Below are 22,036 nucleotides of genomic sequence, written 5' to 3'. Positions count from 1 at the left end.
ATGAGGGTTACGGGGTTGTACGTAGCGGGCTCACACAATGAGCTAGCGCTGTGTCTCTTCACCACGATGTACCATTATGTCATGAGGGTTATGGTGTTGTACGTAGCGGGCTCACACAATGAGCTAGCGCTGTGTCTCTTCACCACGATGTACCATTATGTCATGAGGGTTACGGGGTTGTATGTAGCGGGCTCACGCACTGAGCTAGCGCTGTGTCTCTTCACCACGATGTACCATTATGTCATGAGGGTTACGGGGTTATATGTAGCGGGCTCACGCACTGAGCTAGCGCTGTGTCTCTTCACCACGATGTACCATTATGTCATGAGGGTTACGGGGTTATATGTAGCGGGCTAGCGCTGTGTCTCTTCACCACGATGTACCATTATGTTATGAGGGTTACGGGGTTGTATGTAGCGGGATCACACAATGAGCTAGTGCTGTGTCTCTTCACCACGATGTACCATTATGTCATGAGGGTTATGGTGTTGCACGTAGCGGGCTCACACAATGAGCTTGCGCTGTGTCTCTTCACCACGATGTACCATTATGTTATGAGGGTTATGGTGTTGCACGTAGCGGGCTCACACAATGAGCTTGCGCTGTGTCTCTTCACCACGATGTACCATTATGTTATGAGGGTTACGGGGTTGTACGTAGCGGGCTCACACAATGAGCTAGCGCTGTGTCTCTTCACCACGATGTACCATTATGTCATGAGGGTTATGGTGTTGCACGTAGCGGGCTCACACAATGAGCTAGTGCTGTGTCTCTTCACCACGATGTACCATTATGTCATGAGGGTTACGGGGTTGTACGTAGCGGGCTCACACAATGAGCTAGCGCTGTGTCTCTTCACCACAATGTACCATTATGTCATGAGGGTTACGGGGTTGTATGTAGCGGGCTCACACAATGAGCTAGCGCTGTGTCTCTTCATCACGATGTACCATTATGTCATGAGGGTTACGGGGTTGTACGTAGCGGGCTCACACAATGAGCTAGCGCTGTGTCTCTTCACCACGATGTACCATTATGTCATGAGGGTTACGGGGTTGTACGTAGCGGGCTCACACAATGAGCTAGCGCTGTGTCTCTTCACCACGATGTACCATTATGTCATGAGGGTTACGGGGTTGTATGTAGCGGGCTAGCGTTGTGTCTCTTCACCACGATGTACCATTATGTCATGAGGGTTATGGTGTTGTATGTAGCAGGTTCACACGCAGAGATCGCTCCATATGCAGTGGTGCTGGCTGTATAATACAGCAGGAAAGACTGGGTTCGGAGATGACGCAGTCATTTAACCCATCAGATGCCTTGGTCAACTGTGACCGTGATATCTGTGGGGATAGACAGAGGGGGGGCTCCCTCTGCCTTACATTCGGAGCCCCCATGGTGAAATTATGTTTCCGCAGTGTGTAAAGACTAAATCTACCACATCCAGTTGTCAGCTTCAGCCTATTCCATTGACTAAAGTAATCGAAATAAATAATCAAATCTAACAATAATGAGTGGTTACAGATAGAGGAGGAATTCAATGGAGCAGCACGGTTGGAATTAGTGATGGAGTTTGTACGTTCTCCCTTTGTTTGCTCCAATTTCCGTCCACACTCCAAAGACATACAGGTAGGAAATTATATTGTGAGTCCCATTGGGGACAGTGAATGATGAAAGCACTGCGGAATATGTTGGTGCTATATAAGCAAGAGAAATAAATAAATGCAAAAAAGTCTCCTCTGCAATAACAGATTCTATCTGCCGGGCACAGAATACACACATGGGGCAGAGTTACAAAAGCAGTCCTTGCTGCCCATAGCAACCAATCACAGCGCAGCTTTCATTTCTAATAATGCAACAGAAAAAATAAAAAAGTGTTGCGATTGGTTGCAATTGGCAAAAAAGACAGTCTTTCTTTTAGACAGCTTCATAAATCTCACACATATGATAGTGTTCCTGATCATTTTTCCTTGAAGGAGTACAAAATAGGGGATAACTAACTGATTGCTCAGATCCAAGCACTGGGGCCCCCATTTATCCCAGGAGCGGGAGTCCTGTTCCCCTGATGTGATGGAGCACCAGGTCTGGCACACATCCTGCCGCTCCATTCATTTTCTCTGGAATTCCCATAAATGGAGCGCCAGTGCACATGCCCGACTGGCCGCTCAGTTTGTTTCAGGGGGCACCATGGGGTATGAGGTCCCTGTTCTAGTGATCCGTGGGGGTCCTAGTAGTATGAACCCCACTTTAAGAAAGAAACAGGTCATATATGTTTTGGGGGAAAGGATAGTGAAATCTCTCTAGTTGTATAACCTACAAAAACAAGAGGTGTATGATTTACTGAGTAACTTACTTTTTTTTTTCTGGACAATTAATCCAAAAAAGAAATCACAGCCAGCCAGCAATTTTTTATGGACAAATTGGAAAACTATAATGAATGATAAAGATTAGAGATGAGCGAATTTCATATTTTGAAGTTCATTCACGCTTCGTTTGGTGGTAAAAGGTTAATTGCGTTATGGATTCAGTTACCACGGACCACAACGCAATTCTATGACGGAATGCATAACGGAATACCTTTAGAGGCATTTCGTTATTTATTCCGTCATACTAGAAGTCTATGGGCTGCAAAACAGATCTGTTCCGTTTCCATTATGCAGGAGAGGACACCCCTGTATAACGGAAACGGGACGGATCCGTTTTGCAGCCCATAGACTTCTATTATGACGGAATAAATAACGGTATGCCTCTAAAGGTATTCCGTTATGCATTCCGTCATAGAATTGCGTTATGGTCCATGGTAACATGAAATTCACTCATCTCTAATAAATATTCTAAGTAATACATGTCTATAGGTCAGATACTAATACTAAACACATAACCAGCATTTACTGTGAACTCTAAAAAGCTGAGAATTACAATCACAGTGACCTGCTAGATTATCACCAGCATCAAAAATAATAGACACATTTAATTTTTTTTCACAGACACTGAAAAAAAGTCCCCTTTACAAGGCCCCAGGCTGTCACAGTAACCCATCGGAGCACCACAATTTTGCTGGGTTGTATTACTGGAACACCGTTAGCGATGATATGGCTCTGTTATACTGCCGCTGATTACCCAATGAATGCTCCTTCATCAGGCAATCAAGATTTGTAAGACGGCAGCAGATCATTCTGTCGAATCACTCTCTGCTGCTGGCAAACAATGAATCATGATGGGGACGAGCGATGGCATAAAGATCACTCCTCTCCATACTGTGGAGAAGATTGCTGCATGGAATAGCAGCTCTCTCCTCCACTAACCAGCAGGCGATTTCTGGGAAGGAACGCTTCCTTCCTGACAATCGTATGCGAGTTCTTTTAATGTAACACATCCCTAGGTATATTACAATTTATCTTATTCTCATGTTTTTCCCTAGAAAAATAAAACTAAATGACACAGAAAGCTTCCCCCTTCCTGACAAACCTGACATGTGTCACTTTATGTGGTAATAACTTTAGAGTGCTTTAATTTATCCAAGCCATTCTGAGATTGTTTTCTCGTGACACATTGTCATGACAGTGTTAAATTTGAGTCAATATATTTTACCTATATTTATAAAAAAAATCCCAAATTTACCCAAAATTTTGAAAAATTAGCAATTTTCAAAATTTCTATTTCTCTGCTTCTAAAACAGAAAGTGATACCTCATAAAATATTTATTACTTAACATTCCCCACATGTCTACTTTATGTTGGCATCATTTTGAAAATGTCATTTTTTTTTTTTAGGACGTTAGAAGGCTTAGAATTGTAGAAGCAATTCTTAAACTTTTTAAGACAATTTCCAAAACCCACTTTTTAAGGACCAGTTCAGTTCTGAAGTCACTTTGTGAGGCTTACATAGTGGAACCCCCCATAAATGACCCTATTGTAGAAACTACACCCCTCAAGTCACTCAAAACTGATTTTACAAACTTTGCTAACCCTTTAGGTGTTCCACAAGAATTAAAAGGAAAATGGAGGACATTTCTAAATTTCATTTCAGATTTTTTTTGGGCAGATTTTCCATTTTTATCCATTTTTTTCTTTAACACATCGAGGGTTAACGGCAAAACAAAACTCAATATTACCCCGATTCTGCGCTTTACAGAAACACCCTACATGTGGTCGTAAACTGATGTAAGAGCACACGGCAGGGCGCAGGAGAAAAGGAGCGCCGTATGGTTTTTGGAAGGCAGATTTACCTGAACTGTTTTTTAGATGCCATGTCCCATTTGAAGCCTCCCTGATGCACCCTTACAGTAGAAACTCCCAAAAAGTGACCCCATTTTGGAAACTAAGGGATAAGGTGCCAGTTTTATAGGTACTATTTTGGGAAACATATAATTTTTAATTGGTCTATATTACATTTTTTTGTGAGGCAAGGTAACCAAAAAATGGCTGTTTTGGCACTGTTTTTATTTTTTACAACATTCATCTGACAGGGTAGATCAGGCATCCTCAAACTGTGGCCCTCCAGCTGTTGTAAAACTACAACTCCCACAATGCCCTGCTATAGGCTGATACCTGTAGGCTGTTTGGGCATGCTGGGAGTTGTAGTTTTGCAACAGCTGGAGGGCCGCAGTTTGAGGATGCCTGGGGTAGATCATGTGCTATTTTTATAGACCAAGTAGTTACGGACACAATGATATCAAATGTGTCTACTTTCTTTGTTTGTTTGTTTTAGTTTTACATAATAAAGCATTTAAAAAAATAAAATCATGTTTTTGTGTCTTCATTTTCTAAACGTCATATTTTTGCAGATCGTCTGGTGCAGGGGCTTGTTTTTTTGCAGGAAGATTTGACGTTTTTGTTGGTACCATTTTTGGGTACATAATATTTTTTTGATCATTAATTATTTCACTTTATGGGATGGGGCAAGGTACCCAATATGTATACTTTTTCTTATTTATTTAAAGTTTTACCCAATAATAGCATTTTTGAAAGCAAAAAAAAATGATGTTTTAGTGTCGCCATAGTCTGAGAGCCATAGCTTTTTTATTTTTTGACCGGGATTTTGGGTATAGAGCTGAGGAAATGGGCTGCTAGATGGCCGCTAGCACATCCGCAATACCCAGTCCCCATAGCTCTGTGTGCTTTTATTGTGTAAAAAAAACGATTTGATACATATGCAAATTAACCCGAGATGAGTCCTGTATGTGAGATGAGTCAGGGACAGGACTCCTCTCAGGTTAATTTGCATATGTATCAAATCGTTTTTTTTCCACAATAAAAGCACACAGAGCTATGGGGACTGGGTATTGCGGATGTGCTAGCGGCCATCTAGCAACCCATGTCCTCAGCTCTATACAGAAAATCCCGGTGACAGGTTCCCTTTAACCACCTCAGCTCCCCTAGCTTAAACACCCTTAATGACCAGACCACTTTTTACAATTCTGCACTACACTACATTTACCGTTTATTGCTCGGTCATGCAACTTACCACCCAAATGAATTTTACCTCCTTTTCTTCTCACTAATAGAGCTTTCATTTGGTGGTATTTCATTGCTGCTGACATTTTAACTTTTTTTGTTATTACTCGAAATTTAACAAAATTTTTGCAAGAAATTTAATTTTTCACTTTCTGTTGTAATTTTTTTTTTAAAAAACGACATCTATATATAAATTTTTCTCTAAATTTATTGTTCTACATGTCTTTGATAAAAAAAAATGTTTGGGTAAAAGTTATAGCGTTTACAAACTATGGTACAAAAATGTGAATTTCCGCTCTTTGAAGCAGCTCTGACTTTCTGAGCACCTGTCATGTATCCTGAGGTTCTACAATGCCCAGACAGTAGAAAACCCCCACAAATAACCCCATTTCGGAAAGTAGACACCCTAAGGTATTCGTTGATGGGCATAGTGAGTTCATAGAACTTTTTATTTTTTGTCACAAGTTAGCGGAAAATGATGATTTTTTATTTTATTTTTTTCCCTTACAAAGTCTCATATTCCACTAACTTGTGACAAAAAATAAAAACTTCCATGAACTCACTATGCCCATCACGAAATACCTTGGGGTGTCTTCTTTCCAAAATGGGGTCACTTGTGGGGTAGTTATACTGCCCTGGCATTTTAGGGGCCCAAATGCGTGAGAAGTAGTTTGAAATCAAAATGTGTAAAAAATGCCCTGTGAAATCCGAAAGGTGCTCTTTGGAATGTGGGCCCCTTTGCCCACCTAGGCTGCAAAAAAGTGTCACACATCTGGTATCGCCGTACTCAGAAGAAGTTGGGCAATGTGTTTTGGGGTGTTTTTTTTACATATACCCATGCTGGGGAGATAAATATCTCGGCAAAAGACAACTTTTCCCATTTTTTTATACAAAGTTGGCATTTGACCAAGATATTTATCTCACCCAGCATGGGTATATGTAAAATGACACCCCAAAACACATTCCCCAACTTCTCCTGAGTACGGCGATACCACATGTGTGACACTTTTTTGCAGCCTAGATGGGCAAAGGGGCCCAAATTCCTTTTAGGAGGGCATTTTTAGACATTTGGATCCCAGACTTCTTCTCACGCTTTAGGGCCCCTAAAATGCCAGGGCAGTATAAATACCCCACATGTGACCCCATTTTGGAAAGAAGACACCCCAAGGTATTCAATAAGGGGCATGGCGAGTTCATAGAATTAATTTTTTTTTTTGGGCACAAGTTAGCGGAAATTGATTTTTTTTATTTTTTTTTCTCACAAAGTCTCCCTTTCCGCTAACTTGGGACAAAAAGTTCAATCTTTCATGGACTCAATATGGCCCCTAAGCGAATACCTTGGGGTGTCTTCTTTCCGAAATGGGGTCACATGTGGGGTATTTATACTGCCCTGGCATTTTAGGGGCCCTAAAGCGTGAGAAGAAGTCTGGAATATAAATGTCTAAAAAATTTTACGCATTTGGATTCCGTGAGGGGTATGGTGAGTTCATGTGAGATTTTATTTTTTGTCACAAGTTAGTGGAATATGAGACTTTGTAAGAAAAAAAAAAAAAAAAAACTATTTCCGCTAACTTGTGCCAAAAAAAATTCTGAATGGAGCCTTACAGGGGGGTGATCAATGACAGGGGGGTGATCAAGGAGTCTATATGGGGTGATCACCCCCCCGTCATTGATCACCCCCCTGTAAGGCTCCATTCAGACATCCGTATGTGTTTTGCGGATCCGCGGTGTCAGTGTTTTGCGGATCCACGGATCCGCAAAACACATACGGACGTCTGAATGGAGCCTTACAGGGGGGTGATCAATGACAGGTGGGTGATCAGGGAGTCTATATGGGGTGATCACCCCCCCTGTCAGGCTCCATTCAGACCTCCGTATGTGTTTTGCGGATCCGATCCATGGATCAGCGGATCCGCAAAACACATACGGACCTCTGAATGGAGCCTTACAGGGGGGTGATTAATGACGGGGGGGTGATCAGGGAGTCTATCATTGATCACCCCCCTGTAAGGCTCCATTCAGAGGTCCGTATGTGTTTTGCGGATCCGCTGATCCATAAAACACATACGGACGTCTGAATGGAGCCTTACAGGGAGGTGATCAATGACAGGGGGGTGATCACCCCATATAGACTCCCTGATCACCCCCCCGTCATTGATCACCCCCCTGTAAGGCTCCATTCAGATGTCCGTATGTGTTTTGCGGAGCCGATCAATGGATCAGTGGATCCGCAAAACACATACGGACCTCTGAATGGAGCCAGCCTTACAAGGGGGTGATAAATGACAGGGGGGTGATCAGGGGGTTAATAGAGGACCAGAGGACCAGGTATATTAGACGCTGTTATCAAAACAGCGTCTAATATACCTGTTAGGGGTTAAAAAAAAATTGCATCTACAGCCTGCCAGCGAACGATCGCCGCTGGCGCCGCTGGCAGGCTGTAGATCCACTCGCTTACCTGCAGTTCCTGTGTGCGCGCGTTCACAGGAAATCTCGCGAGATGACGCACGGATGCGTCCAGGAGGAATGAATCGACCGCCACCAGGACGCATCCGTGCGTTAGGCGGTCGGGAAGCGGTTAAGGAAGGTTCTGTTTAAAGAGGACCAGTCACCTCTACTGACATGTCTGTTTTAACATCTACTTGTATCCCCATGTAATAATTCTGGGGCATCCATTTAAATGACTATGATGTGCAATTCCTTTATTATTCCTGCTAGAAGTTAATGCAGTTTGCAATTGAGGTCCAAATGGGTGTTACCAGTTGGGGATGTGCCCCTGCAAACTGTTAAAAATCACTTTATAACTTCTAGCAGGAATAATAAAGGAATGGCACAACATGGCGTCATAAGAAGAGATGCCCCAGAATTATTACATGGTGAACGCTAGTAATTGCTAAAACAGACATCAGGAGAGGTGACCAACCCCTCTTTAAAGGGGCTTTCCGGGAGTTTGAAACTGATCAGTGGGGGTCTGACACCTGGTACTTCTGCCGGTCAGCTCACAGTATGCCACAGCCTCCTCTTAGCTTTCCCTAGGTCATGAGATGCCATATTTATCTGTCACGTGGCCTAGGTGCAGCTCAGCCCTATTGAAGTGAATGGGGATGAGCGCCATACCAAGCACAGCAGCTATACAATGTACGGCGATGTGCTTGGTTTGCAGAGAGAAGGCTGCGGCACTACTCTGAGTGCCAGTGTCTTCTCAAACAGCTGAACGGTGGGAATCCCGGGTGTCAGAACTCCACCGACCAGATAATGATGATTAGTATAAAACTCTCAGAAAAACCCCTTTAGGTAGCAATTTGCTTTTTCAGTAAATAACTATAGTACAGTTCCATCTATTGGTAACCCAAAAAAAAGTAATCCTTACGGAATACACATACATACACAAAATATGAAATTTTATTGAATAATTACATACAAATAATTACAAAAGCATGAAAGACAAAAATCTAAAAAATGTCAAGCAGCAATATTGGCGATGTTGCCAATGGTAGCTCACATGCTGACTGGCATGGTAGAAGATCCCTACAACAAAAATAAACTAAGGTAGTAAGGTAGCAGCAGTGCCTAAAAAAAACAGTATTGATGCACCAAGCTTGCCCAAAAAGCTATCCGATATACCAAAAAGCCCTGTATAAACAAGCATCCACATAAGGTCCCTGCAGGTAACCTGAAGTGGGTATACAGGTAATAATCAATTAAAGGGCAAAACAGACAATACCTGGGCTATGGTGCACAAACAGGGATCCAACCCCCGGTCAGCTGTGAACGCACCCCATCTATGTAGCGGTCACATGTCATTGTTCTGCTAACACCACTTAGTCAGTGAGGCAGAACATGGCACTACACTTGTTTAATACACATAGGCCTACACACAGAAGAATCCCACCCCTATAAAAAAAATAAAAGTGTGCCCAGGTACAATTAACAGTCTACAGCATGATTTACAATGTACGGTGTAATCTTATTACATTGCCAGTGACCTTAACTAAATCGCCTGCAGCCATAGTGTAACCATAGGTAAGCAATTTATCAAATTCTGCAGTAAAGGATTTAGGAAATGTTCTACATGCAGATGCAAAGCAAAAAGTTATTTAAAGGGGTTGTGTCACGAAAAATACTCTACATTTTTCAAACCAGCACCTGGATCTGAATACTTTTGTAATTGTATATAGTTAGAAATGTAGTATAGCCACTGAGTTATTCAATAAAATGTATCTGTATAGCGCCACCTGCTGTTTGTTCTTGTCCTTATATCTTGTCCACCTCACTGAGATGGCTGCATATGCTCACTTTAAATCTTCAACTGTGGCCAGATTTTCTGTTAAAACCTTAGGCAGTTACAGGGAAAGAGCTGCAGCAGACCGGACACACACCCTGAGTAAGGACCGCCAGCAGGAAATAAAACTAGCAGAGCAATGGCGCAATGAACGGGGGGATCTCTGGTTACTTATGAGGCACAGGGCTGGTTCTAGCTTTGTAAGAAAGTCATTGTCATGTACTATAATAGGCACTCCAGCTGTGGTGAAACTATGACTCCCATCATGCTGAATTCATTTCTATGGAGTTCTGGGAACAGCCAAGTAAGTGTACATCTTGGGAGTGGTAGGTTTACCACAGCTGGAGTGCTGGAGGTTAGCCATCACAGTCCTATATGATCCACAAAGTAAAAATCAGCACCGTTCTTAGGCTAGTTTCACACTTGCGGCAGGACGGATCAGACATGCTGTTCACCATGTCGGATCCGTCCTGTGGCTATTTCGCCGTGCCCCTGGGCCGCCGCTCCGTCCCCATTGACTATAATGGGGACGGGGGCAGAGCTCCGGCGCAGCACGGTGAAAGCCGCCGGACTAAAAAACCTGACATGCAGTAATTTTAGTCCGGCGGCTTTCGCCGTGCTGCGCCAGTGCTCCGCCCCCGTCCCCATTATAGTCAATGGGGACGGAGCGGCGGCCAGGGGACACGGCGAAATAGCCGCAGGACGGATCCGACATGGTGAACAGCATGTCGGATCCGTCCTGCCGCAAGTGTGAAAGTACCCTTAAAAGCTGTGACGATCCTTTATTAGTACAGCAAGTACATACAAATGAAATGAATCACCTAAAATGTTTACTAATTGAAACCAGATACTGATACTTTTTTTTAAAGTGTGTTTCTTGCTTTGATAGTGAATTTTTTTTGTTTGTTATTTTCTGTACACAATTATGGGGGTGGTCATCTTGCCTGAGCTGCTGTTAACAGCATTCAGAGATATGCTTTACTGCAACCACATGGACCATGGGAACCTGCAGACTGAAGACAACGCAATGACTTCTACGAGAGAGTGTTCTAGACATGTCCTGTGATCCGTGTAAAGGTCATTGTGCAGGGAGGGGAAGTATATAATCTGTGACCACAACCTGTTCTGAATGGGGGGCCTTCAGTTATTTATACATAGGTGTCCTCTTCCATTGTAATCCTGCATGTGATAATGGGATGACTGCTGATCTCTACAGAGCAGATGTGTCAGCCTATAAAGGCACTGTGGCTAGCGTGAAAACTGCAGGATTTTTTTCTCCAATATAGATATTGATATGGAAAATTAAAAAGCATCAAAAATTAGTAAAAATATATTTAGCATAAGATCTTGATTTAGGCAATAGGTCACTTTCTGATGACACATTCCCTTCAGAACAGCATAATATCCAGTCAGAAACTATAGATGGGGATATAATTCTATAGCAATCATAATCCAGACAGTTTGAGGCCCACCGTGCTCGGCATTTTATAGGCCATCAATTTGAAAGTCCAAGATAACCCCCTTTAATGGTGGGCCATGCAAAGTCTAAATATTGGTCTGATCATTGCACCGAACAAAAAGAATGGGGGACGTTTACAAAGGCTGTACATCCGTTTTCTTGCGTATAAAAAAAAAAAAAAAAGGTGAGCAAAACATAGCAGAAGGGAGCAGGGCTACCGCGGCCCAACGCATTTGATATAATATGGCACATGGAGATCACAGATGTAACAAATTTATTAAGAGGCCTGTGCCAATCTACCCCATTTAGAGGCATTGCTGGAGACCTCAGCGAAGATATTAGTAAGAACACAACATGTACAAAACACAGAATATCCATACGCTTTACGTGAAAACGGTACACTTCGTGCTCACCTTGCGTCCATCACTGGCATGGCAGTTGACATTTAAAGGTGTAAGCAGAGCCATGAGTTTTTCCTCATTCCCACTCCTACAAAAATAAAAAAAAACAGCACGGATTACATTCCTGGGTTTCCCAATCTTCCCATAAAGCTCTGACATATCTGTGAACACATTTACTAGATTTTTGGCCGCTGAGGCAATTCTTAGAAAGTGGGCACAGAACTGGCAAACAGCATCTGAAAACTTCCGTTTTTCAATACATGACGGTGCCAAAGACACGCACAAGTATGTGATATGTATTACAGGTGCCAAGATAACCTCTTCCAGCTCCCCATGTGCCATTAGGCTTTAAACTGTAACTGGCAGAGGTATGCAGCATAACACGCAGCACATGCACCAAATCCGGGGCCGGAGGTATCTACTAGAGACGGTGACAGAGTGACATTGGTTGACTATCATTGCAGCAGATTCCAGTACACCCCGCAGCAACAAGCCTCCACAAGGAAGGCGATGGAGGAGACGGATAAGGATGCCTGGGCTTGTGCTCATTTACATACACGTTGTCAGCCCGTGTGGACAAAATAATGAAATGATCGTGTGGGAAATGCAGTAGATGCTGCAAATTGTACCCAAACGGGTCCGCCGCTATACCCTCTAACTAAGGGAATGGCCGGACTTCTCGTTCTCCCCGTCCTTCACATCTATGCAGCTTTCAACCGTTTCATCTGTACAATGTCATAGCCTCCTAGCTGAGTTTGGTTTTTTAATTTTTTTTCCTTTTAAATTTAACAAGACATTCGCTCTTAAAGTGATCTCTCAGCATTACTTTTACATCAAATTGGCGACGCTCAAACTATATCGCGTATACATTTTACTTAGGCAATGAAGCTAATTTTCAGGTCATAAAAATCTGAAGGAAAAAATACTTTTTTTCTTCTATATATTTTTATTTTTATTTTTTAAGTAAAGCCAAAAGGATTCCACAAGTGACAACAAATCTAACCAAAATGCCACGAGACTTTAGACATAGGGAAAGTCAATGGATAGAAAACATTATTTCAATACTTTGTATGTATAATTATATATATATATATATATATACACATACACATACACACACACACATATACACACACACTGTGACTGACACACAGTAGTACATGTGAGCTAGATATAACATCTATCTCCATCCCTTACTAATGTATTAGTGCTCATCTTCCTGAAATAAAAACAGTACATGTATGTACCAGGTACGCAGCAAGAGGACTATGGTAGGCAGATACTTAAAGGGGAAGACTGAATAGTATTCATTTCTGCCTTCAGCAATAGAAACACATAAAAGACACAATATTTGGCATGTCATCGCTATGAATCCCCTGTTCTGCTTCTTACAGGCAGCCAAGTGTGCAAAGATCCATACTAATGAACTTGGCCAGCTGTGGATTGTACGAGTGACAAAATAATAACACCGCAATGCCATTGTAAGCCAGCTGTATCCTTTTACCCCTAACCGCCACCCCTACCTTCTTCACCCCCCCCCCCCCCTCCCCTCCCTTCTTGAGAGATAGTGAAAATTTAAAGAGCACTCACCTGGCAGCTTCCAGGAGTTCGTCCTTTTTGTATTCACCTAAATGATTGCAAAATATCATGCTGTTAGCACTGAGTAAAAGGCAGCAAGAGAAATGTACAAGCTATCTAACAACAAAATAAAAGGGAAAAAACGAAGGAGAGAAATAAAGGAGGAGAGAGAAGGGGGGAGCGCAACAAGCCCACACCCAGGCTGGGTGATGGAGCAGTGACGTTAGCCAGATTGTGAAGGCAGCATCATCAGTGCCTTGGAGACGGGAGGCAAATTGACGCAGCTCCTTGTCCAATCCTCCCATGAAATGGCTTTCTTTAGACAGCCAATGAATGTGACATTATGTGTCCAGGTACACATTCTGCTCCGACAACTGCATGCCATCCACAGACAATGTCTCTTTGCTCCTTTCATTCCACCCCCCTGCCATCATGAGTGGGCAGTCACACTACACATGGCAAGGCGAAGGCATTCAGACAAAAGGAAGCCACTGAGCAGATCTGCCAATGGTACAAATTAGTAGTCACATCTGTGCCCCACCCCTAACCTATGCAAACAGGCTTCTCCGGGGATGTCACACATCAGTACATCTACCTACTCCTTCTCCTTTGTGCATTGCCATTTATTTTTAGACTGCCTCGGGAGCAACATGAAGAGAGGAGAATTACTGCATGCACTCACAAGACATGATATGCTTGAGAAAGCCCAGAAGAGCCAGCGTAAAATAGGGTCCTATGCAGATCCCCCCAACAAACAGAAGACCACTCTACACTGACATGCACCACAAAGGGGAGGGACGTGGAAAAATGGCAAAAGGAAAGGTCAAGGATGCCCTGAATTAACCTTCTCCTAGCCACAGAGAACACAAGACTGGCACATAAAATACCAAACCAAAGTCAAAAACACTGCTCATCCTCACCACGCAAATTAAAGTACCATTGATACATATACAGAATTTACAATTTTTCCTAGACTTGGGGGAAAGCCACATATACAATATTTTTAATACAACTGTAAACCTTGGGGCATCTGCAACACTATTTCCTTGGCTTCCCATGGTAAAACACATTTGGCCAAATTCAGACAGCAGTACTTTCTGCTCGCCTGCTATCCGGACTGCACCTGTATAGCGCACAGACTCAGTAAAGTACAGGACACAAGGGGTCATCCAAGCAAAGATCAGAGGTCAGCCAGGCTGCAACAGGGACGAGTGTCTAGTGTCACCCACAATGCTAGGGAGGCTCGTCCGAGCCTGCTATTGGCTGCACCCCAAAAGACCCCTCCCCCCGTCACAGGGTGCTTTGATAAGCGTGACGGGGAGATGCAGAGGCGGCTGTGCAGGTATCGGGGGCGTTATGGGTGACCGGAAGCGGGGTAAGTATAATCTAAATGAGTGGCCTGGGCATTATGGGGGGGGGGGGGGGGGGGGGGTCATTATAGGGGATAAATAACCCCTTTAAGCAATTAAGGGGTGGGAGAGGTTATGTTCACACAGCGAATTTGGTCACAAACCATCCAATGCCATACCAAAGAAGCAATCTCATGGAAAACTCGGTGGGGTAGATTTACAAATTCTGTCTAAAAGTAAGACTTAGACACACGGGGAAGATTGAACAAAACTGGCATAAAAGAAAACAGGCTTTGTTGCCCATAGCAACCAGATTCCACCTTTCATTTTCTGAAGAAACTTTGAAAAATGAAAGGTGGAATATGATTGGTTGCTATGGGCAACAAAACCGGTTTTCCTTTATACCACTTAATAAATTCCCCCCACAGTCTTAAATTGTGCCAGATTTATCACAGTGGCTGATGATGGAGGATAAATCTGGTGCAGCATCATATTAAACAGTCTGACTGTTGTTTGCTTCAAAAAATGTGACACTGTGCTGAATTTTTGGTGCGCCATGGCACATTTAAGCCACGCCCTCATTTCCCTGAAGCCACGCTCACTTTCCATTAAGCCACACCCTCTTGTCAGACAAGTAACAAAGCGTCTAAAACACTTGATAAACTACGTTAGAATTCAGGCACATTTTATTAGTAAATCTCCATTATCCTTATTTTGCTGGGCATAGAGCTCCAGCTCCAACAGAAATGGCTTATAATAATTAGTAATGACACCAGAATCATGTAAATAATCAAGATACTTAGATTTAATTTGATTTTTATTAATTTTTTGGGACGTTTTTACAAGAAAAACTGATATTAAACGAGGTAGAGAGCCTTATGAAAACAAAGAACAGAGCAATAATGCCAGTTATACCGGTAATATCTGAATAACACTATATGTTCCACTGCCTTAGCAGCCAAGACCCAAATCTCTGGACAATTTTAGATCCTATCGACCAGCCTTTGCCACCTTTATCGCACCTAATGTACCCTTCAAATCCCAGATACTAGTTAGTGGGGGAGATTTATCAAACTGGCTTAGTTGCCCATAGCAACCAATCCGATTCCACTTTTTATTTTCTCAAGGAGCTGTGAAAAATGGAAGGTGGAATCGGATAGGTTGCTATGGGAAACTAAGTCAGTTTTCCTTTATACCAGTTTTGATTAAGTACCCCCAGTGAGCATACAAGGGGACATCAACGCCTTATCTCTAAATCTCAATAAATACGGTACTTTTTCACCATCCTCTGAATAATGGTGGTGTCTGTCTGCTTTTACATCTTTCTGCCTCCAACTGTTCTAAGTTAAAGGGGCTGTGCAGTGTCACGTATTGATGACCCATCCTCAGGATACTTTTAATTATTATGTTGACTCAAGGAGAAATGTGCTGCAGACATGTGGGGGAAGTCTTCTTCTTTATAACGCTCGCAGTGTGTAATTATAATTTGTGACACTAAAATGCAAGACTGCTTTGTGTTGATGCCTACGCAAACTGATGAGGCAAACCCACTTCTTCTAAAAGTGACATGAACGTTGTCTCATCCTGCTGACTGAAAAATATAATAGTTTCCATAATAGCCATTTCCATAACTTATCTCAGACAATGGGGGGCATATCGCTAGGGCATGCCCCCTATAGGTGTGGGGACCGCACCTAGGTGGTGGCTGGTGGACTCCGGTGCGGCCACCACCAAGCGCTCTCCCCATAGAAGTGAATAAGAGTGCACCGTACATGACCAGCCACCGATCCCATTCACTTATATGGGTCCGACGGAAACAGTAGAGCCAGCACTTGGCCATTTTTCGGCAGCCCCATAAAAAATAAATGGAGGTGGGCTGCACATGCGCAGTGCGCTCTCCACCAATTTCAGGGCTCCGTTCTCGATAAAGGGGGGGCCTAGACCTATAAGACAATGAGGGCAGATCCTAACAATATGCCCCATCGTCTGTGATGAGACAACCCCTTTAATATTTACATTACAACAATGCTAATATTTTACTTATGTCGTACTACCTAGCCCCTGGTTCATTTTGCCGGTGAGTTGCCCCACTGTAGTGTGTCGGGTCCGCCGTCACACATTTTCGTAGTCAATGTCCACCTCTCACATCAATGTGGTGCTCTGCACATGAACAGTTCACAAAAACTGCACAGTTTCTGAAATACTGCCGCCCTTGACCTGAAAACCCATAATCATCCACCAAACCAGCTCATGGTATGTGACTTCCTTAAAGGGGAATTAAGAAAATTAAAATACTTGCATATTACTTTATTATAAATACATTCCCCAATACTTTTCATTGGTTATAATGGCTCATTTTGATCTAGGGAGTAATGAGGGGGGAAAAATGGCCGCTGTCCTATTAGTGCACACAAAACCTGTCCTAATCACACAGCAGGACAAGTTACTTCACAACACTGAGCTAAAGAGCTGCCTCTGCCTGTCAGGGATTATAATCCTGAATACAGCTGATAAAATCTTCAACTCAATCTCTGTGGGAATGGAGTTTATGAGGAGACATGAAGTACAGATAGGACAGACTTTGGAAATAGAGACGGCATACAAGAGCTGCTGCTCCTCAGTCACATCCCCCACCCTCTTCTCTGTACTTCAGGTCTCCTCCATCCCTACAGCGATTCAGATGGAGATCAGATTAAACTGTATTCAGGATCATAATCCCTGACAAGCAGAGCAGAGAGGAAGATGAGGCAGCTATTTAGCTCAGTCTTGTGAAGTAACTTGTCCTCCTATGTGATTAGGACAGGTTTTGTGGGGACGGAGGCCATTTTATTTAGGCCGAATGCACACGGCCGTGTTCCGTGGCCGAGAGCGGTCCGTGGTATTCCGGGCTGGATTCCTGTTCAGAGCAGGAGCGCACAGAGTCATTGGTTGCTATGACGCCGTGCGCTCCTGCTCTGAACAGGAATCCAGCCCGGCATACCATGGACCGCTCTCGGCCGCGGAACACGGTCGCGTGCATTCGGCCTTATCCGGATGATTGTTACAGAGACAAAACCACGGCATATGGGAGCGCTAAAACCTGGGAGCTGGCTGAGATCTGGAAAGGCGGCCGGTACTAGTAATAGGCCAAAGCCTGTACAAGGCTTACAGGCAGATTACTAGTATATTCCAATGCAGGCCTGCAGGTAGCAGCTCAGCATCGGAATATCATGAATTCAGTTTTCTGTAATACAAGAAGCCATCTATAGTCACCTAGGGTAAAATATAAAAAATTAAAATCACTCCCTTTCCATAGAATAAAAAAAAACAAAAAAAAAAACAAAACAAAAAAAAAAACACACATGACATCATGGGATTCACCGCATCCAAAAATGCCCATACTATTAAAATATTCATCCTATACTGCAAATGGCGTAACGGAAAAAAGAAAATCAAAACGGCCAATTCACCTTTTTTTTTTCACTTCACCGCCCAAAAAAATTATCAAAAAGTGATCAAAAGGTCACGCACACTACAAAATGGTATCAATAAAAACTACAGATCGCCCTGCAAAAAATAAGCCTTCACACAGATCCGTAAACAAAACTATAAAAAGTTGTGGGGGTCAGAATCTGGCGATAAAAAGAAATTTTTTTTTTTTTTCCAAAGCTTTGATTTATTATTTTTTCAGCATTAAAACATAACAAAAAACAACATAAATGTGGAATCGCCGTAATCGTACTGACCTGCAGAATAAAAGGTAACTGGTCAGTTGTACCTCATGGGGATCTATGGCGGGAGTCCTCTCAATTAGGCCTCTTTCACACGACCGTTGTGTGCACCCGTGGCCGTTGTGCCGTTTTCCGTTTTTTTTCGCGGACCCCATGACTTTCAATGGGTCCGTGGAAAAAACGGAAAATGCACCGTTTTGCAGCCGCATCCGAGATCCGTGTTTCCTGGCCGTGAAAAAAATATGACCTGTCCTATTTTTTTCACGGCCAACGGTTCACGGACCCATTCAAGTCAATGGGTCCGTGAAAGAACACGGATGCACACAAGATTGGCATCCGTGTCCGTGATCCGTGGCCGTAGGTTACTTTTTATACAGACGGATCCGAAGATCCATCTGCATAAAAGCTTTTTCATAGCTGAGTTTTCACTTCGAACCGACAGTATATTCTAACACAGAAGCGTTCCCATGGTGATGGGGACGCTTCTAGTTAGAATACACTACAAACTGTGTACAAGACTGCCCCCTGCTGCCTGGCAGCACCCGATCTCTTACAGGGGGCCGTGATCAGCACAATTAACCCCTTCAGGTGCGGCACCTGAATGGGTTAATTGTACTATCATATCCCCCTGTAAGAGATCAGGGCTGCCAGGCAGCAGGGGGCAGACCCTCCCCCCCTCCCCAGTTTGAATATCATTGGTGGCCAGTGCGGGCCCCCCCCCCCCCCCCTCTATTGTAATAATAGGTTGGTGGCCAGTGCGGCCCCCCCCTTCCCTCTATTGTAATTATTCGTTGGTGGCACAGTGTGCGCCCCCCCCCCCCCTTCCTCCCTCTATTGTAATAATTCGTTGGTGGCACAGTGTGCGCCCTCCCTCTATAGCATTAACAACATTGTTAGCCAGTGTGCGGCCTCCCATCTCTCCCCCCCCATCATTGGTGGCAGCGGAGTTCCGATCGGAGTCCCAGTTTAATCGCTGGGGCTCCGATCGGTAACCATGGCAACCAGGACGCTACTACAGTCCTGGTTGCCATGGTTACTTAGCAATAGTACAATAGTAGAAGATTCATACTTACCTGCTGCTGGCTGCTGCTGCGATGTTCGTGTCCGGCCGGGAGCTCCACCTACTGGTAAGTGACAGGGTCTGTGCGGCGCATTGCTAAATGAACTGTCACTTACCAGTAGGAGGAGCTCCCGGCCGGCCACGAACATCGCAGCTCCCAGGTAAGTATGAATCTTTTACTATTGTACTATTGCTAGTAACCCGCTGCCACCAATGATCGGGAGGGGGGGGGGGAGATGGGAGGCCGCACACTGGCCACCAATGTTGTTAATGCTATAGAGGGAGGGGGGCCGATGGGGGGCGCACACTGTGCCACCAACGATTTATTACAATAGAGGGAGGAAGGGGGAGGGGGGGCGCACACTGTGCCACCAACGATTTATTACAATAGAGGGAGGGGGGGGGGGGGGGGCGCACACTGTGCCACCAATGATTTATTACAATAGAGGGAGGAAGGGGGGGGGGGGGGCGCACACTGTGCCACCAACGAATTATTACAATAGATGGAGGAAGGGGGGGGCCGCACTGGCCACCAATGATATTCAAACTGGGGAGGGGGGGGGGGGGGTCTGCCCCCTGCTGCCTGGCAGCCCTGATCTCTTACAGGGGGATATGATAGTACAATTAACCCCTTCAGGTGCGGCACCTGAGGGGTTAATTGTGCTGATCACGGCCCCCTGTAAGAGATCGGATACTGCTAGGCAGCAGGGGGCAGTCATGTACACAGTTTGTAGTATATTCTAACTAGAAGCGTCCCCATCACCATGGGAACGCCTCTGTGTTAGAATATACTGTCGGAAATGAGGTTTCACGATCTAACTCATATCCGACAGTATATTCTAACAGAGGCGTTCCCATGGTGATGGGGACGCTTCAAGTTAAAATATACCATCGGATTGGAGAAAACTCCGATCCGATGGTATAAAAGGGACTCCAGACTTTACATTGAAAGTCAATGGGGACGGATCCGTTTGAAATGGCACCATATTGTGTCAACGTCAAACGGATCCGTCCCCATTGACTTGCATTGTAATTCAGGACGGATCAGTTTGGCTCCGCACGGCCAGGCGGACACCAAAACGACTTTTTTTTCATGTCCGAGGATCCTCCAAAAATCAAGGAAGACCCACGGACGAAAAAACGGTCACGGATCACGGAAAAACGGGACCCCGTTTTGCGGACCGTGAAAATATACTGTCGTGTGCAATAAGCCTTAATTACATGGCCAATTTGCGGGCACACAGCGAGGGAACAGGGATATCTATTACTGATCCATAATCAGCGGAGGGTGTTCTATACATGTATAACCACACTTATTAGGGCTGGCCAAAGGTGACCGATTCCCTTTAAGGCAGGGATGTCAAATTCATGGCCCTCCAGCTTAGGGCTGAAACGATTACTCAATTTAATATTTTGCATCGAGGATTCTTTTGCGTCATATGACCACAGAGCGGGAGTGAAGCACTTGCTATTACTTACCTGCTCCGTGGTCACCCGCCAGCCCGCACCGCACTTTCTTCCTGACATATCGTCAGGTCATAGTGCACGTAAGCGTGCACTATGACCCGACGCTGTGTGACGTCAGTGCAGCGCGAAGAGAAGAAGATGGAGGAGCTGTGGAGCGGCGCCCCTACAGGAAAGGTAAGTACTGTCGCTGGGGATATGGCTAGGAGGGGAAGATGGTGGCACTAAGGGGCAGCTGGTGGCACGGGGGGGGGGGGGCGAGCTGGTGGCACTAGGGTGGGGAAGAGCTGAAGGCACTAGGGTGGGGAAGAGCTGAAGGCACTAGGGTGGGGAAGAGCTGAAGGCACTAGGGTGGGGAAGAGCTGAAGGCACTGGGGTGGGGAAGAGCTGAAGGCACTAGGGTGGGGAAGAGCTGAAGGCACTAGGGTGGGGAAGAGCTGAAGGCACTAGGGTGGGGAAGAGCTGAAGGCACTAGGGTGGGGAAGAGCTGAAGGCACTAGGGTGGGGAAGAGCTGAAGGCACTAGGGTGGGGAAGAGCTGAAGGCACTAGGGTGGGGAAGAGCTGAAGGCACTAGGGTGGGGAAGAGCTGATGGCACTGGAGGGAACTAATGCACTTGGGCTGATCGCACAGGGGGAAGGGTGTTGGGGACTGATGGCAGGGGATCTGATGAATTTTTATAAAGGAAAACAGTCAATGAATTCATTTTTTCTTATTAGAGTACCCGATTAATCATAAAAAAATAAAAATAAATCAAAAGAATACTCTATTTCTAAAATAATCGTTTACTGCAGCCCTACTCCAGCTGTTGCAAAACTATAACTCCCAGCATGCCCTGATGGCTGTATGCTCTCTGAGCATGATGGAAGTTGTAGTGTTGCAACTGCTGGAGGGCCATGAGTTTGACATATGTGTTTCAAGCCTTTTGGAATTTGATGAAAATCAAGAATACTGGAAGAACCTGGAATACTACTGTAATTGGAAAAAAGGTCATATACATTTTTGGAACATTTTTTTGTTTTTTATTATTCTCCTCATAGATTTGCAAAAACCTACTTTAGTCTAGATTCCAAATTTCCTAAAAATCATTTGAGAAGGTGGACATAAATACCTGCATTGTTCTATTACAGTGCTGTGCAGGAAGGAGATAAGGATAAAGGTTACGTCCACCTCTGCAAATGCATATTATGGCGTGGGCTCAGGAGCTGCGCTCTTGCCATCTGCAGCAGGTGTCAGCTGCAGCATACAAGCTGATGTTCTACTGTAATGGCCGAGTGG

General features: G+C 44.4%; 1 protein-coding gene across 3 annotated transcripts in view; it reads right to left on the bottom strand.

The window, feature by feature from the left end:
* TNKS (tankyrase) overlaps positions 1-22,036 on the bottom strand; it is a 246,026-nt gene that overhangs the window by 122,146 nt on the left and 101,844 nt on the right. For all 3 annotated transcript variants that reach the window (XM_040417872.1, XM_040417873.1, XM_040417874.1), the window contains exons 4-5: positions 13,189-13,225; positions 11,611-11,686 (exon numbers count right to left, since the gene is read on the bottom strand). In XM_040417872.1, the coding sequence (XP_040273806.1) occupies positions 11,611-11,686; positions 13,189-13,225 (113 nt within the window). The remainder of the gene's footprint in view (positions 1-11,610; positions 11,687-13,188; positions 13,226-22,036) is intronic.

This window comes from Bufo bufo, chromosome 2 (genome assembly GCF_905171765.1).
Source record: "Bufo bufo chromosome 2, aBufBuf1.1, whole genome shotgun sequence".
NCBI classification, from domain to species: Eukaryota; Metazoa; Chordata; class Amphibia; order Anura; family Bufonidae; genus Bufo; species Bufo bufo.
Note: the sequence above shows the minus strand (reverse complement) of the source record. Positions and strands in the feature narration are given on the sequence as shown.